The sequence below is a fragment of the Nerophis lumbriciformis genome, linkage group LG06, assembly GCF_033978685.3.
Source record: "Nerophis lumbriciformis linkage group LG06, RoL_Nlum_v2.1, whole genome shotgun sequence".
Classification (NCBI taxonomy): domain Eukaryota; kingdom Metazoa; phylum Chordata; class Actinopteri; order Syngnathiformes; family Syngnathidae; genus Nerophis; species Nerophis lumbriciformis.
This window is the reverse complement of record NC_084553.2, coordinates 26,486,456-26,505,601: the sequence shown is the minus strand read 5'-3', so window position 1 is coordinate 26,505,601 and position 19,146 is coordinate 26,486,456. Positions and strand designations below refer to the sequence as shown.

Here is a 19,146-nt window from a genome sequence, read left to right as displayed (position 1 = left end):
AAGCTTGATCAAGTGAAAGTACTTGGCAAACAATGGTACGTATGAAAACACTAACCTTATGACAGACTTATGCTGTCTTTAAATTGAAATGGAGTGTTCATTTGTTTTTTTGTGACACCTAGTGGTGACACAGTAAATTGAATGATCCAGACCCTATGTGTCAAAGTCAAGGCCCGCGGGCCAGATCCGGCCTTTTCTATGGCCCCTGGAATGATATTTGATTAGTATTAGAACCGGCCCGCAGGCCACAGCCGCTTGCTGCTGTTTTGCACGCACCAATACTCACTCAGTGTTGGCGCTAGGAATTTTCAAAATGGAATCCCAGGGACCCCAACAAGTCATACAAATGGGGTCCCACAGTAAAATGTTTGGGGTCCCACTTTTTTGAAAACAAATGATAAATGTATGCATTATCCTGTTATATCTCACATTCTATATTGTGTTTTGGAAAAAGGTTGTCGTAAATGTTACTTAATTCATTACAAAAAATAATACAAAATAAAACAATTTTTTATGCATATGTAAATGTATTCAGATATTCTTCATTCCTTCATGGATCTAAACTTTACCGCTGGATCTAAACTTTACCGCTGTCAGTATTTTTGTTTGTAATATTTTTGTTTTAATGCCATGATTTTAATAGTCCAGCACACGTGTGCACAGATTTTCCTTCATGCGGCCCCTGAGCTAAAATGAGTTTGATACCCCTGTTCCAGACACATTTGTTACTGGATACACTCAAAGTTCAGTATAGTGCTGTCCGATATAACGCCACATTCGATAAAACGCGATTGTGCCATGGACCCCAAATGTCGCTCGTTTTTTTCCACCAAAGTATCGCTTGGCCTATAAGGGTAGCTGATCAATGAAGGCTGGAGGTCTGCGACAATGACTGCCTCTGCCTCCGAATCATTAATCGTGTAACTCCCGCCTGTCTTTGTCGACGCTTGAATCTACGGCCTTTTTCTTCCCTGCTGCTCCCACGGCGATTAAGATAGTTTGGTCATGCGGCTCGATGGCCGAAGAGTGAGCTGGTTGGCGATGTTTTCTTCCCACTTCCACTGCCTCGCTGGCGTAAGCACATTGACGGACAGCTTAAGACCTGGTCGATGTCGATCAAGGAGGACCTGTCCGAACCTTCGCGTTCGCAGGTGGCCGGCCTGCGTCGGTGAAACCAAGACTGGTTCGCCATCTCCTGCGACCTCGCACAGGACCACTGTGCGTGAGCCGCCATGGTTCGGGATGTCGTCAGGGCCACCTACTTTTGGATCGTGCCCACCTCATTAAGTGACGTCACATCAGGTGGAGGCACTATCACCCAAGCAGGTTTAGGCAGCCGCGTAACTTTCTCCAGAAGAAAAGGGTCAAAAATAAGGATTTCTATGAAACGCGATCTTGGGAATAAACCGATGGGTATTTTTTAGAACCCAACAACCCTGTTGTATCGAACTTTGAGCGTACTTTCTAAAACACTTCTGCCTTGGAGACTTCGTATATGTAAGTAATATGCAACTATGATTATTTGATACTTTTTTATATTTCATATACAAACCCCGTTTTCATATGAGTTGGTAAATTGTGTTAGATGTAAATATAAATGGAATACAATGATTTGCAAATCCTTTTCAACCCATATTCAATTGAATGCACTACAAAGACAAGATATTTGATGTTCAAACTCATAAACTTTATTTTTTTTTGCAAATAATAATTAACTTATAATTTCATGGCTGCAACACGTGCCAAAGTAGTTGGGAAAGGGCATGTTCACCACTGTGTTACATGGCCTTTCCTTTTAACAACACTCAGTAAACGTTTGGGAACTGAGGAGACACATTTTTTAAGCTTCTCAGGTGGAATTCTTTCCCATTCTTGCTTGATGTACAGCTTAAGTTGTTCAACAGTCCGGGGGTCTCCGTTGTGGTATTTTAGGCTTCATAATGCACCACACATTTTCAATGGGAGACAGGTCTGGACTACAGGCAGGCCAGTCTAGTACCCGCACTCTTTTACTATGAAGCCACGTTGATGTAACACGTGGCTTGGCATTGTCTTGCTGAAATAAGCAGGGGCGTCCATGGTAACGTTGCTTGGATGGCAACATATGTTTCTCCAAAACCTGTATGTACCTTTCAGCATTAATGGTGCCTTCACAGATGTGTAAGTTACCCATGTCTTGGGCACTAATACACCCCCATACCATCACAGATGCTGGCTTTTCAACTTTGCGCCTATAACAATCCGGATGGTTCTTTTCCTCTTTGGTCCAGAGGACACGACGTCCACAGTTTCCAAAAACAATTTGAAATGTGGACTCCTCAGACCACAGAACACTTTTCCACTTTGTATCAGTCCATCTTAGATGAGCTCAGGCCCAGCGAAGCCGACGGCGTTTCTGGGTGTTGTTGATAAACGGTTTTTGCCTTGCATTGGACAGTTTTAACTTGCACTTACAGATGTAGCGACCAACTGTAGTTACTGACAGTGGGTTTCTGAAGTGTTCATGAGCCCATGTGGTGATATCCTTTACACACTGATGTCGCTTGTTGATGCAGTACAGCCTGAGGGATCGAACGTCACGGGCTTTGCTGCTTAAGTGCAGTGATTTCTCCAGATTCTCTGAACCCTTTGATGATATTACGGACCGTAGATGGTGAAATCCCTAAATTCCTTGCAATAGCTGGTTGAGAAAGGTTTTTCTTAAACTGTTCAACAATTTGCTCACGCATTTGTTGACAAAGTCGTGACCCTCACCCCGTTCTTGTATGTGAATGACTGAGCATTTCATGGAATCTACTTTTATACCCAATCATGGCACCCACCTGTTCCCAATTTGCCTGTTCACCTGTGGGATGTTCCAAATAAGTTTGATGAGCATTCCTCAACTTTATCAGTATTTATTGCCACCTTTCCCAACTTCTTTGTCACGTGTTGCTGGCATCAAATTCTAAAGTTAATGATTATTTGCAAAAAAAAAAAATGTTTATCAGTTTGAACATCAAATATGTTGTTTTTGTAGCATTTTCAACTGAATATGGGTTGAAAATTATTTGCAAATCATTGTATTCCGTTTATATTTACATCTAACACAATTTCCCAACTCATATGGAAACGGGGTTTGTACAATAGACTGCAATACTGTTCAAATAAGGCAGTCCTTCTCAAATATTGGAACAGGGGGGCCTGATGCGATGCCAAGGGGGGGCACATGTGACCTCGGGGAACATGTTTTTTTTCTGTAGCAGAATATTACGAAGCGTATGTAGCACTTTGCTTCGGTGAAACCACGGTGGGAGACGAGGAAAGGCCGGTGTGTTATTTCCTTAAATGTTAATAAACTTACAAAGTTATGCAGAGCCTACAAATTATACTATTTATAGTCACGGTGGAGAGGAGGCAGGCGCGTAAAATATTTGATTCTTCCAAGGAGGGGCGTAGCAGAAAATAATTGAGAAGCACGGAATTAAGGACAGTTATTATGGAAGTCTAGCTTGTGTGCTTAGCTGTTTTGTAGCTGTTAGCTCCTAGTAGCCTATAGCCTACCAGGTTTACCTTTTGTAAATGACTACACGAAAATACAAGAAAAGACCAACCTTGTGTGCTTATTGGAGGACATTTAGATGTTAACTGGTTGTAAATGTGCTGCTTGTATCGGATTGTAGATGCCACTCAAAATCATCAGATACCTGTTTGTTTGTTTTTGCTGATATTGGATTGATAGTCAATGTCAATAGTGGATCGGGACACCCTTAATTTTATATGCGGGTTACTACTGTCCATACTGTATGATGGCGTTGGAAATCTTATATGTCATAAAACGATTACATTTGCACCATGTTGAACTACAGGGAATTTCATTTTATCACAACATCAACAACAGTCATAATAATAATAACTTGGGTTATTATGGGCCATTAAAATTGGAGTTGTTTTTATTAAAGCACACAGTCTTGCCATTTGCCAGGTGCATCCCAAAGTGTACAAAATTGTGTTTTGTTACCAAAGTAGCTAATTACCCAGGCATAAACACAGCTGCCTGGATGTGGCAGTGTTTTGTCAACAGGAAAGTGGTTTTCTGGTCGTGATCAGCCCAAAGAGACTCAGGGTGATTTCCTGTGGAGAAAAATGCAAACATAAGTGACGCTGTCTGGCTCAGGCTGTGGCCCTGCTGGCTTCTCTCGTGGGGCTGTTTGTGGATCAGAACAGTCAGAGGTCATATGTTTCCTTCCAGCCATGATTTTTGCGTGTTGGAAAATACATAGCCATGGCTTTGATGGCTACATGCACGGCACAAGGTGAAAAGTCAGAATGGCAGCTCTTCCTAAGTGCCACACACACACGTAGCATTCAGTGCAAACTGATGCACGGAAGCGTGAGAGAGTTTGTCTGTTCTCCACCTCGTCTTTGCTTTATGTTGTCATCTTCATCGCTGTCACTTCCTCCCTGCAGAATGCATTCGTCCAACTATCACTGGCTTTTCGTAACGACAACTACACTCTGGAGACCCGCCTCAAACAGGCAGAGAGGGAGAGGAACCTGACTGAGGAAGATACACAGAAAGAACTTGAAGAATTCAAAGGCGCACTGAAGGTTAATGTTCAGAAACAAATGTATAATGTTTCCTGGATGGTCCCACGGTTAAGAGCACTGCTCATCCTGTTATGAATATACATTCTGTTGCATGCAGTGTTTTCCTGCAGAAACACAAACAAGTTTATTTTCACTTTCAGATGACTGCCCCACAGTGGCAGAACCTGGAACAGCGGGAGGCCTACCAGCGGATCATAGAGACGGTCGCAGTGCTGCACCGGCTGGCCACTCGCCTCTCAAGCAGATCAGAAATAGTTGGAGCAGTTCGACAGGTACACTGATATTGGCTTTTTTATGCTGTATGTACTCACTGGCCAGGGCGCACACTAGGATTATTCAACTGCCGGCCCAGGAATAACACAATACCAGCCCCTGAGTTCAGTTCGAAACTTGGGAGACAAACATTTTTCTAGCAAATTCTTAAAAATACTAGAGTGCTCATGTTGTATAGAGGAACTTGCACCCACTTCAAGCACATTGTCAGATTGTTGCATTGACATTTTAAAGGGGAACATTATCACCAGACCTATGTAAGCGTCAATATATACCTTGATGTTGCAGAAAAAAGACCATATATTTTTTTAACCGATTTTCGAACTCTAAATGGGTGAATTTTGGCGAATTAAACGCCTTTCTAATATTCGCTCTAGGAGCGATGACGTCACAACGTGGCGTCACATCGGGAAGCAATCCGCCATTTTCTCAAACACCGAGTCAAATCAGCTCTGTTATTTTCCGTTTTTTCGACTGTTTTCCGTACCTTGGAGACATCATGCCTCGTCGGTGTGTTGTCGGAGGGTGTAACAACACGAACAGGGACGGATTCAAGTTGCACCAGTGGCCCAAAGATGCGAAAGTGGCAAGAAATTGGACGTTTGTTCTGCACACTTTACCGACGAAAGCTATGCTACGACAGAGATGGCAAGAATGTGTGGATATCCTGCGACACTCAAAGCAGATGCATTTCCAACGATAAAGTCAAAGAAATCTGCCGCCAGACCCCCATTGAATCTGCCGGAGTGTGTGAGCAATTCAGGGACAAAGGACCTCGGTAGCACGGCAAGCAATGGCGGCAGTTTGTTCCCGCAGACGAGCGAGCTAAACCCCCTGGATGTCTTGGCTCACACCGTCAAGAGAAGAATATCGACCCTAGCTTCCCTGGCCTGCTGACATGAGGGTATGTCTACAAAATATATTAATTGATGAAAATTGGGCTGTCTGCACTCTCAAAGTGCATGTTGTTGCCAAATGTATTTCATATGCTGTAAACCTAGTTCATAGTTGTTAGTTTCCTTTAATGCTAAACAAACCAATCGTTGGTTAGAAGGCGATCGCCAAATTCGTCCTCGCTTTCTCCCGTGTCGCTGGCTGTCGTGTCGTTTTCGTCGGTTTCGCTTGCATACGGTTCAAACCGATATGGCTCAATAGCTTCAGTTTCTTCTTCAATTTCATTTTCGCTACCTGCCTCCACACTACAACCATCCGTTTCAATACATGCGTAATCTGTTGAATCGCTTAAGCCGCTGAAATCCGAGTCTGAATCCGAGCTAATGTCGCTATAGCTTGCTGTTCTTTCCACCATGTTTGTTTGTGTTGGCTTCACTATGTGACGTCACAGGAAAATGGACGGGTGTTTATAACGATGGTTAAAATCAGGCACTTTGAAGCTTTTTTTAGGGATATTGCGTGATGGGTAAAATTTTGAAAAAAACTTCGAAAAATATAATAAGCCACTGGGAACTGATTTTTAATGGTTTTAACAATTCTGAAATTGTGATAATGTTCCCCTTTAACCTTGCTGGCAAACAGAACACTGGGGTCCAAACTTGTGACTTACAAAACTGAGGCGTTCCTAAGGCACACCTTTAAAGTCCTCTCCTTTTTGGCTGTTACAAAGGATTTATGGAATAACTAATGTGTTGCTGTAGCTTGTTACTTCAGGTGCAGTCAGTAGTCATGTGTTTAACTTCTTTAGTTAAACTAGTAGTGTTCGGCAAGGTTATATTTTAAGTCCTCTCTTTTTCATCATTTGGCCTTTTCAACTGGTGCCCTGAAAGTTCAGAGCAAAAAACTTCTGAGAGCTTCACATTTTTGCAGCAAATTCCTAAAAACACTAGAGTGGTGTCTTAGAGATGATCTTTGACTAGCTTTTTTGCAGAAGGTCCTTAAAAACAGCAGAGCACTCCTGTAACTTTGACAAAATAAATAGAACCAAATGTCTGTTGTAAAGGAAGCTGGTTCTCGGGAATATTAAAGTAGCTCCCAAAACAATTTCATTGAATATCCTCTCCGTACACTTTCAAAATCTAATGAAAGAGAGGAAAAATACATATATTGCCATAAGACCAACCACAATAATGTTTATTATTTATGTCAAGACAGAATGTCCTTATATTTGCTCTTACCTTGTATCTGAATGAAAAATAGAGTGCAATATCTCTGCCCTTTGGGGGTGTTTATGTTTATATTATTTTTGATGGTTAAGAATTTGATTTGATATCTCATTTGACCTCAAAGCAACCAAAGCAAACATTTACTGTTTCTATTTATGAACCGAGACCATTGGGCTCTATGAGAAACATAAGCAAAAACACTCAGCAGTTTTGTTTTTCACACACATTGCATTTTTTGCTATTGGTCTTACTATTCGTATTTATTTTAGGCCACAAACGTGTGTGTGTGTGAGTGTGTGTGTGTTCGTGCGTGCGTGAGTACATGTGTGTGTGTGAGTGCGTGCATGCGTGCGTGCGTGTGTGTGTGTGTGTGTGTGTGTGTGTGTGTGTGTGTGTGTGTGTGTGTGTGTGTGTGTGTGTGTGTGTGTGTGTGTGTTCACAACACATTCTACCTGATTTAACTGGCAGATGGCCCTCAAGAAAATATATTTTTTTTAAATGCTGCATTAATTACTCATTTTAAAATGGTAAAACTGTTCAATATTGCACAGTATGCATACACCGCTAAACAATAATATTAGCACTGATGCTAATGCTAACACAACCTGAGAAGTGTACAATATGGTACACCATTTAATTTAAAACTTTCAATGCTCTTATTATTTTGGTAGCACAGTTCAGAGCCAATATATAAGATGAAAAATGCAAATGTAGGGATTTCAAACCTGCAAACTGGTGGTATCAAACTACTCCTCCCCAAGCAATTTAAGTCACAGCTTGTCTTCCGGTCACTCACTGATCTTATCTTATGCGCAAATATTTTATCTAACAATTTATTTTGGAAAAAGTTGGTCATTATATTAAGTTGTCTTTTACTTGGGTTAATGCTGTATGGCAGGGGTACCAAAAGTTGGGTCTGTGCACAAAATCTGGCCTGACGAGTTGCTTAGTTTGGTCCACCAAAATTGTAAAACATATTCATACTGACCTCTTTCAAGCTGACACAATCATTGATGGCATGTCCGCAAGACTAACTACTGTAATTGTCGTCTATTCATGTTATTTACACTAATTAAAGGAACTTTATTATTCACATTTGGGCTATTTGTGTTTCAAGCTTAAAATTGCATATTTTCACTTTGGCTGTTGGAGGCAAAATGTTTGCCTCCAAGGGTTTGGGATAACAGAGCAATTTGCCTGGGGTCCGCTAGTAGAGCTGTGGTGAGGATGGGCCAGTATTCATTTCAGAATCATGTTTTCAACAAAATGTGTTAATTACCTCTTCCAGCAGCTTTGTGACCCTGAGCTATAGATGGATAGTACTTTATTGATTCCTTCAGGAGAGTTCCCTCAGGAAAATTTAAATTCCAGCAGCAATGTACAGAATTGAGATATAATTTAAAAAGTAAATAATAAATAATGGGGGTATATGTTATTGTTTTGTGTCCCCTGTCATCCTAGTACCCCCCTGCTCCCTAGAGAGGAGTTGTACAGTCTGATGGCGTGAGGAACAAAATAGTTTTTGAGTCTATTAGTCCTGCACTTGGGATAAAGCAGTCTAGCACTGCACAGGCTCCTCTGGCTACTGATAACGGTATGCAGAAGGTGACTGGCATCATCCATGATGCTCACTAGTTTTTCTATGGTAGGCCTTAACTCATTTTAAATGTAACATTGTATGTATCCATCTGTTTTCTACGGCTTGTCCCTCTCGGGGCCGTGGGACATTGTATGTAAATAAAAATATATATATTTTGGCACTGTAGAGTTCCCCAGGAGATTGACAGAGACACTTCTGCTTGCTTAAAAGTAGTTGCTCTTTGTGTTGCCCAATGTGTGTTTGTTGTACTGTCATTTTTATTATTGGTCGTGTTCTTTTTTAGTGGCATTTAAGATTGCAACAATTCAGTCGGGAAGGGATTCATATGGCCCCATTCCTAGGTGGATCTCACGTGGGAGGAAGAGGGGGGTTGATCATTCTGCAATGCAGTATGCTGAAAATGATGGAAAGTGCTACTCTACATAGCAACAGGCGCTGTGGTCAAAGTTGGAATTGCCACAAAACACATTTTAAGATATTCAACACTCTACTACCATCTGGCGACTAAAGTGGATAGGGCACACCCTAATTTGTCATGTTTCATGTGTCAGGTAAACCGCGACGAATGGGGCCATGTGAATCCCCTTCCTAATGTACATTTAACTCTTAATTGCTCAGGGTGTGCAGGCTGCAGTTACCCCAAACTATGAAACTCATAGAGGGCCACAAAATATAGGCCTGCAGGCAACGTGTTTGAGACCCCCTGACATATAGTACATCGAATGCATGTACGTGTTATGGGCTAAAGACAGTACAGCCGATTATCATTATTTTTACCCTATTTTTTGCAACAGGAAAAACGCATGAGCAAGGCTACCGAGGTCATGATGCAATATGTCGAAAATCTCAGGAGGACGTATGAGAAAGACCACGCTGAGCTGATGGAGTTTAAGAAGCTGGCCAACCAGAACTCCAATCGCTCCTATGGAGGGTCTGTAGAAACTGGAGGTAAACACAGGGAAAACATTGCAGGTTGTAATCGCACTTCAAATGTATTTAAAATGCACGCTTAGATTTTAATTCAAATTTATGTGGCGTTCATCATTATGCATTGCTGCATTCTGACAATAATGGTTACCTAGCACCGCAGCTCAAAATAGCTTTGGCAGTTAAGTAATTGTGTTCCGAATAGTGCCTCTAAAATGGTGTACTTTGTGTTTCGTCATAAAGATGATGGAGTTCCTCGGCCATCAAGATCTATGTCGCTCACTCTTGGAAAGGTAACGTTGTTCTGTATATAAAAATAGCCTAACTATTAAAATAAATCCCTGTACCAATTTCCAGTGCACACCTTGTGTCACACTAACAATGTGTTATGTGGCCTACAGGCGCTGCCCAGGCGCAGAGTGAGTGTTGCTGTGGTGCCTAAGTTTAACCTCCTGAACATCCCGGGTCAGACGCTACCCATAGTCGGCCCCAACATGCCATTAGCTTCCATTCCTGGTGTCGCTCTTCCTGCCTTGGTGAGTCCTCCCTTTACTCACCTCAACTGAATAGAATAACATTGCATTGCACTGCATCATATTTTTATACACCTTAGAATTTCCAGATCTTATTTTCTACAGTGTTCTGCTTCCCCAATTGTATCAATTTCGCCTTTGAAATGTAGCTGAAGTTAGAGTACCCGTTGTTTTCTTTCTTTTTCTTATGCTGTCATTTTTCACTCCCACTTCTACAATCACAGCTTTAAACAACACAAATTGGCCAATTTTACATACCTGTATATACTGTACATCTAAATTATTTCCAGTGGCATTTTATTAGAAAGAGTGACAACCACCGTTTAGGGTGAGTACAAACATGTCAGGAGGAATTTATAGAGAACAATTCTTTGTGCCCCTGAGTCTAAAATAGGGAAAAATGACATATTCCACTTTCAAAGCTGTTACCATAAGAACTTGTGGCAAAATACAACCACGGCCAGCAGAAGAATTCAATCATCCATCCATCAATTTTCTACCACTTGTCCCTCTCGGGGTTGCGGGGGTGCTGGAACCAATCCCAGCTGCATTTGGGCGGAAGGCGGGCTACACCCTGGACAAGTCGCCACCTCATCACAGGGCCAACACAGATAGACAGACAACATTCACACTCACATTCACACACCACACAGAGTAAATGTCGCACTACACTATTATGTTTTTGGGTTTTTTGTGTGAAATGGCTATTCAACACTACACTAAGGTCCTGGTCCATTAAAGATGTGCGTGTATACACGTGCAAACTTAATAGCGCATGCAAAGCTGATCTGTTAAACTTGTGCGCAGAGGATTGCGTCTCTTAAATGAGCAAAATAGAGAGTGCCATCCATTTAGCGTGTCTGTCTTCATGTACATGCAGAATATATGCTGATTATTACAATGCCGGCTTCACGGTGGAAGAGGGGTTAGTGCATCTGCCTCACAATACGAAGGTCCTGAGTAGTCTTGGGTTCAATCCCGGGCTCGGGATCTTTCTGTGTGGAGTTTGCATGTTCTCCCCGTGACTGCGTGGGTTCCCTCCGGGTACTCCGGCTTCCTCCCACTTCCAAAGACATGCACCTGGGGATAAGTTGATTGGCAACACTAAATTGGCCCTAGTGTGTGAATGTGAGTGTGAATGTTGTCTGTCTATCTGTGTTGGCCCTGCGATGAGGTGGCGACTTGTCCAGGGTGTACCCCGCCTTCCGCCCGATTGTAGCTGAGATAGGCTCCAGCGCCCCCCGCGACCCCAAAGGGAATAAGCGGTAGAAAATGGATGGATGGATGGATATTACAATGCCCACAATACTCGGAGGAAGAGATGTAAATATTATCATTCAGCACGCGCATTGTGATTCATCAAGACTTCAATGGATTTATTTTGGTGTCTGCTGGCGTTTTTTTAATTGCATTATGTTATAAGTTTTTTTCCACATAGGAGCTATATTATCATAATTTACATTATAATATATACTATATCTTACATTATAATATATATTATATTATATTATATTATATTATATTATATTATATTATATTATACTATATTATATTATATTACATGTTTATATTATACTATTATATATAATATTATATTATATTATGAACAAATTAAATTGATTTATTTCGGTGTCTGCTGCCGCTTTTTAATCTTATGTTTTTTTTATTTTTCATAGAGTAGATATATTATTATGATATATATTACATCATATTATACAACATAATATGATATAATATATTATAATATAATATATCATATTTAGGGCTATCAAGTGATTAACTTTTTAATCAGATTAATCACACACTGGAACTGTGATTAATCATGATTAATTACAGGTTATTATTTGCTTGCATAAATAAAATTTGCTTAAGAAAATACCCCAACACTTGGATACAGATGCAATTTTGTAGTCAGTATGTCATACCGCAACATTTTTTAAATGTTGTACAGAACTGCAAGTCATTGATATGCTCAAAACTTGGTGACAGTGAGCATAGTAAGAATTAAGTTTACAAGTAGCACATTTTCTCAGACCACCAGCCAAACTCATCGTCTTCACCCCTGCCAGCGTGGTGATTGGTTTAGCCTTTTTTTGTGAAAGGCTACTATTTGACTCAAACTTAAATTGAATGAAATGCATGTTTTAGAGTAATATGAATAGGCTACATAGGGAACAAATTGCTGAACAACTTAAGTTTAATGCAAAATTTAAAAAAAAATCTAAATAAAGTAAATATATTTCCTAAATAAAACTATATGCTGCTTAACTTCTGGTTGGTTGTTGGTGTTGCCTGGTGGACAACAAACCGGTCAAGGTTTGTTTTGCCGTCTCAGAGCAGCATGCTGTTTAACATCACAAATCCACCATCATAGGCAATAGAAAAAACGTGGTGGCAAACTATGCACTGCGCTTTGTAGACATAATTGTTCACCTTTTCCAGCCACATATTTTCATTTTCCCAAATAACATTTTTGTTTTGCACCCTTTTCTTTTTTTTTCCTAGGATAAATGTTACGTTGCTGCTCGTATGCTTAGCATCAGTCTCGGCGTCTTTCCTGTCAGCCTTGCTTTTGTGTTTTTGTCTGTTTAGTTTTCTTTCGGTATCTTTGTCGCACACGCCAGTGCCTTAACCAATCAGATGAGCCGAATTCTGTGTTGTAAAGGTCACATGTGAGGGTGCTGTCAGCTCATTGGTTCCGAAGCAGGTAAGGGCTGCTGCTTTACCGTAAAATGCAATATAAATAGTCCTGTCATGCAATAGTTACATTGACTTTTCAAAGACTGTTTGGATTCAAACGGTAGTATGGGACAAAGTGCATCCCTTTGCAGATTGACAAGGAACATGTTTGGTTACTAAATACAGGAAGATTCCGTTTTTCAAGGGAAGGTTGGTAACATGAGCCAACATAGTTTGTTGTCCTCTGTTTGCTGTCCATGGAGCATTCATGCTAGCGGCGCCATCCTCACATTCATGTTTTGCTTTAACATGCTATTTTGAACATGATGTGTGCCAATAATAAGACAGTTTATCGCTGCAATACTAACTAATTACCTCAGTTTTATCTTAAGTTCTGTCAGTTTGTTTTGAAGGTCGCAGAGCACACTGCTCTAACTAAATTATAATATATATTAAATTACAATACAATATTATATTATTGTATGTAATATTGTGTTATATTATATCATAATATTATATTAGTTCACATCTGCGGTCCCCTCCAAGGTTTCTCATTGTCATCCCATTGGGTTGAGTTTTTTCTTGCCCTGATGTGGGATCTGAGCCGAGGATGTCGTTAGTGGCTTGTGCAGCCCTTTGAGACACTCGTGATTTAGGGCTATATAAGTCAACTTTGATTGATTGATTGATTGATATATTATATTGTACAAACCCCGTTCCATATGAGTTGGGAAATTGTGTTAGATGTAAATATAAACGGAATACAATGATTTGCAAATCATTTTCAACCCATATTCAGTTGAATATGCTACAAAGACAGCATATTTGATGTTCAAACTGTCATGTCTGTGTGACCATGTTTTGTATTAGTCATGTTTTGTTTTGTTTAGTTATTGGACTCTTTAGTTTCTGGCTTTTCACTCCCTTGTCTTGTTTCCATGATTACCCATTAGTTTCACCTGTTCCACGTTTGGACTCATTGTGCACTCTTGTTTGTCACCATAGCAACCCATTAGTTTTCACCTGTCACGTCACGCACCTGTTTCATGTTTTGAGTCACGCACCTGTTTTCGTTAATCATGTTTGTAGTATTTAAGTTCATTGTTTTCAGTTTGTCTTTCTGGCGACATCCCACATTTTTGCTCTTCACATTCCTGACACTTGTTTTTTCATGTCCATCTTTCATGCTGCAACTTTAGTCCAAGCCAAGTAAGTTTTTGTTTATTAATGCTATAGTCTTTTGGTTTCATAGTTTGTTCTCCGCCACTGTGCGCGCTTTTCGTTTGTACTCTTTTTTTGTCCTTTATTAGTGTAAAAAATAAACTATGTACTCTCATTCCCGTCTCGCCCGAGCCAACTTTCCGTTGCCTTCTAGAAAAACTAAACCCCAGGACCAAGTCACGACAAAAACTGATGAACATTTTTTTTTTTTATGCCAGCAACACGTGACAAAGAAGTTGGGAAAGGTGGCAATAAATACTGATAAAGTTGAGGAATGCTCATCAAATACTTATTTGGAACATCCCACAGGTGTGCAGGCTAATTGGGAACAGGTGGGTGCCATGATTGGGTATAAAAACAGCTTCCCAAAAAATGCTCAGTCTTTCACAAGAAAGGATGGGGCGAGGTGCACCCCTTTGTCCACAACTGTGTGAGCAAATAGTCAAACAGTTTAAGAATAACGTTTCTCAAAGTGCAATTGCAAGAAATTTAGGGATTTCAACATCTACGGTCCATAATATCATCAAAATGTTCGAGAATCTGGAGAAATCACTCCACGTAAGCGGCATGGCCGGAAACCAACATTGAATGACCGTGACCTTCGATCCCTCAGACGGCACTGTATCAAAAACCGACATCAATCTCTAAAGGATATCACCACATGGGCTCAGGAACACTTCAGAAAACCACTGTCACTAAATACAGTTTGTCGCTACATCTGTAAGTGCAAGTTAAAGCTCTACTAGGCAAAGCGAAAGCCATTTATCAACAACATCCAGAAACGCCGCCGGCTTCTCTGGGCCCGAGATCATCTAAGATGGACTCATGCAAAGTGGAAAAGTGTTCTGTGGTCTGACGAGTCCACATTTCAAATTGTTTTTGGAAACATTCGACATCGTGTCATCTGGACCAAAGGGGAAGCGAACCATCCAGACTGTTATCGACGCAATGTTCAAAAGCCAGCATCTGTGATGGTGTGGGGGGGCATTAGTGCCCAAGGCATGGGTAACTTACACATCTGTGAAGGCACCATTAATGCTGAAAGGTACATACAGGTTTTGGAACAACATATGCTGCCATCTAAGCGCCGTCTTTTTCATGGACGCCCCTGCTTATTTCAGCAAGACAATGCCAAGCAACATTCAGCACGTGTTACAACAGCGTGGCTTTGTAAAAAAAGAGTGCGGGTACTTTCCTGGCTCGCCTGCAGTCCAGACCTGTCTCCCATCGAAAATGTGTGGCGCATTATGAAGCGTAAAATATGACAGCGGAGACCCCGGACTGTTGAATGACTGAAGCTCTACATAAAACAAGCATGGGAAATAATTCCACTTTCAAAGCTTCAACAATTAGTTTCCGCAGTTCCCAATCGTTTATTGAGTGTTGTTAAAAGAAAAGGTGATGTAACACAGTGATGAACGTGCCCTTTCCCAACTACTTTGGCACATGTTGCAGTCATGAAATTCTAAGTTAATTATCATTTGCAAAAAAAAATAAAGTTTATGAGTTTGAACATCAAATATCTTGTCTTTGTAGTGCATTCAATTGAATATGGGTTGAAAAGGATTTGCAAATCATTGTATTCCATTTATATTTACATCTAACACAATTTCCCAACTCATATGGAAGCGGGGTTTGTATTATATGTGTGTGCTGCATGGCAACAACATGATGAAATGCCACAGGTTGGATCATATGACACCATTAATGCAGAGGGAAATGAGTGTCTCCATGGTGACAGCCGGTATACTTGCAAAAACCTGATTTAAATAGGGCGGGACAAGCGGTAGAAAATGGATGGATGGATGGGTCTGCACCACTTATGCACTTTTTGTACTGGTCTTCAGTTGTACGTGCAGTCTTAGTAGATCACATGCAACACGCTCACTAATAGACAAACATAGACCCAATAATTAGCTACTGTGTTGAACAAAATCCCTTGTGGATCATTAAAGTATGTTTAAGTCTAAGTCTAATTAAACTTCAAAAAAGGGTCATTAGAATAATATACAAAGCATGCTACTATGAACATACCAATCCATTATTTATAAGTTCTAATGTGTTAACATTTTCAGATATTGTGTTTTTAAAAACAATGGAAATTATGTTTCGAGTAAAGAACAACAGCCTTCCAGCTTGTATTCTTAGGTTATTTCAATTAAGAGGAGAAAACTACAATTTACGGGGATATTGATTTTTGAAATAGGTAAAGTAAGAACGAATATAAAATACAAATGTATTTCAGTTTTAGGAGTCAAATGGTGGAACAAGCTCAGTGATGAGTTGAAGAAGTTCTTTGTTAAAGGGGAAAATAATCACCAGACCTATGTAAGCGTCAATATATACCTTGATGTTGCAGAAAAAAGACCATATATTTTTTGTAACCGATTTCCGAACTCTAAATGGTTGAATTTTGGCGAATTAAATGCCTTTCTATTATTTGCTCTCGGAGCGATGACGTCACAACATCGGGAAGCAATCCGCCATTTTCTCAAACACATTACAAACACCGAGTCAAATCAGCTCTGTTATTTTCCGTTTTTTCGACTGTTATCCGTACCTTGGAGACATCATGCCTCGTCGGTGTGTTGTCGGAGGGTGTAACAACACGAACAGGGACGGATTCAAGTTGCACCAGTGGCCCAAAGACGCAAAAGTGGCAAGAAATTGGACGTTTGTTCCGCACACTTTACCGACGAAAGCTATGCTACGACAGAGATGGCAAGAATGTGTGGATATCCTGCGACACTCAAAGCAGATGCATTTCCAACTGGACTGGACAGATCAGCTTTCAGGAAAAGAGAGCGGATGAGGGTATGTCTACAGAATATATTAATTGATGAAAACTGGGCTGTCTGCACTCTCAAAGTGCATGTTGTTGCCAAATGTATTTCATATGCTGTAAACCTAGTTCATAGTTGTTAGTTTCCTTTAATGCCAAACAAACACATACCAATCGTTGGTTAGAAGGCGATCGCCGAATTTGTCCTCGCTTTCTCCCGTGTCGCTGGCTGTCGTGTCGTTTTCGTCGGTTTCGCTTGCATACGGTTCAAACCGATATGGCTCAATAGCTTCAGTTTCTTCTTCAATTTCGTTTTCGCTACCTGCCTCCACAATACAACCATCCATTTCAATACATGCGTAATCTGTTGAATCGCTTAAGCCGCTGAAATCCGAGTCTGAATCCGGGCTAATGTCGCTATAAACTTGCTGTTCTATCCGCCATGTTTGTTTGTATCGGCATCACTATGTGACGTCACAGGAAAATGGACGGGTGTATATAACGATGGTTAAAATCAGGCACTTTGAAGCTTTTTTAGGGATATTGCGCGATGGGTAAAATTTTGAAAAAAACTTCGAAAAATAAAATAAGCCACTGGGAACTGATTTTTAATGGTTTTAACCCTTCTGAAATTGTGATAATGTTCCCCTTTAAGGTTTAAGATAGGTGAAATAATTGAAAATGATCAAATATAGTAACAATTACTTTCATCCCATTGATTTTTTTTTTTACTTTGATGTTCCAGGCAATCTAATTTTCAGTGAATGTATAGGATGGGCAAATATAAGCTTTGGCTTCAGCCTATTCCTTTTTCGGTCATTGTTTTTCTTTACTTTTTGTGTGTAGATGTGTATGATTGTTAAATATGTATAATCTGTACTCTTAAACTGGTCACACAAAATGGTTGATGGTTGATTATATGACCGAAATAAACTTATTTCATTCATTCAATAGTACGCAAAATGTTATACTTTGCACATGCTATTTAGCACTTGTTATTTGGATCTTAGATCTTAGTAGATCAGGCCCATAAGTACTGTACACTTTAATTTTCTTGACTTGATGGCCCTGCTTCCCACTTGTCTTTCATGAAAAATTGCATTTGCATGTGACCTCATACACTCTCCATGTTTTGTTTTCCCTTGTTTACCGCAATGAAGAAAGTATGTGAAATTGTGTTTACAGAGGAAAATGTTGTAATAAAAGCACTTCTGCCCTTGCAGAATGAAGTGAATGATGCGAAAGGAAACTCATCACCAGATTCCACACAACAGACGCCAACTGAGTGGTAGGTTGTGAGCACACACACACTGATACATGCACACACACACAATTGTACAGTACATGCACACAACATCATTTGATGTGAAAGGTCACCAATTTGTCTGTCAAACAATTGTGCAAATAACCCTGAAAAAGTATTTTGTGTCGCAGAGAAACTTTATCTTGTTTGTGTGACCTAAGGATGTGATGTGGCAAAGCTTGATAAAGGTGGAAATGAAAGGAAGAATGTCATCAAATCTTACAGCGGTTGCTATCCTGGCTCATAATCTAAACACAAGAGTTTGACTAAATCCAGAGTCAGCGCTCCAGTCACATCCTGGTCACAGTGGAAGAGCAGTAGTGGACTGCGTACAGACGACCAATAACAAACTTTGTATTCTCTCTGCCAATCAGCCTGTGTCGCGGTTCATCAGGTCCATGTTGTGATAGACGCACTCTAACAATGTTTTGCCTCAATATTGCCAATGTGCAAGGCCTTAACTGTACTTTTCCTATCTGAAACAATGCAGTGGAAAGAGCCTGACGGAGCAGGAAGGCGAGGCAGCCAAGCCTGCAGTCAACCTAGAGGAAATCAGAGCTGAGATCAGGGCAGAGCTCAAGGCAAAGCTGGAGGAAGAGGCGTACAATAAAGGGTGAGGCCCATGCACTGTTCTTGTTAACTATACACATGAGCACCATTACGGCTGCTAGACAGTCATGTACCGTGGAGATAGAAAGTGATGATGCCATTTCAAACGCTTAATGTGGCATCTAACCTGTATTATGTATTTGGAAATGAAAGCAGCCATAAACCAAGAAAAGAGACACTGTGCAAACACTAAAATTCCTTTGTTGAAGCGTTCATTCTTTTTAAGGAGGAGCCTGTCAACAAAGACCATGTTGATAATATTTGCTTACATTTCTTTTTTTTTGTGTCAGACTGTTTCTTATTCAGCATAAGAAAGTGTGTGCACACTTTTGACCGGCAGTCTAGACTTGACGTCGTTATCATGCTGACACAAAATGTTCGAAAAGCTTCAGCTATCTGGCAGACATCTGTAGGATTTGGATCCAAATCGACTGATCTTTTGAGCTGTCCATAAGTTCCTCCACTTTGACGAAAGCTCCATTTCTATATGAACAATAACAGCGCTAAAG

The 19,146-nt window shown here is 40.5% G+C and overlaps 1 protein-coding gene across 2 annotated transcripts in view; it reads left to right on the top strand.

Moving 5' to 3' along the window:
* The window catches only part of mrvi1 (murine retrovirus integration site 1 homolog), a 75,874-nt gene that overhangs the window by 50,685 nt on the left and 6,043 nt on the right, over positions 1-19,146 (top strand). For both annotated transcript variants that reach the window (XM_072913360.1, XM_061963995.2), the window contains 7 exons: positions 4,450-4,590; positions 4,731-4,862; positions 9,378-9,531; positions 9,754-9,803; positions 9,912-10,046; positions 17,949-18,013; positions 18,519-18,641. In XM_072913360.1, the coding sequence (XP_072769461.1) occupies positions 4,450-4,590; positions 4,731-4,862; positions 9,378-9,531; positions 9,754-9,803; positions 9,912-10,046; positions 17,949-18,013; positions 18,519-18,641 (800 nt within the window). The remainder of the gene's footprint in view (positions 1-4,449; positions 4,591-4,730; positions 4,863-9,377; positions 9,532-9,753; positions 9,804-9,911; positions 10,047-17,948; positions 18,014-18,518; positions 18,642-19,146) is intronic.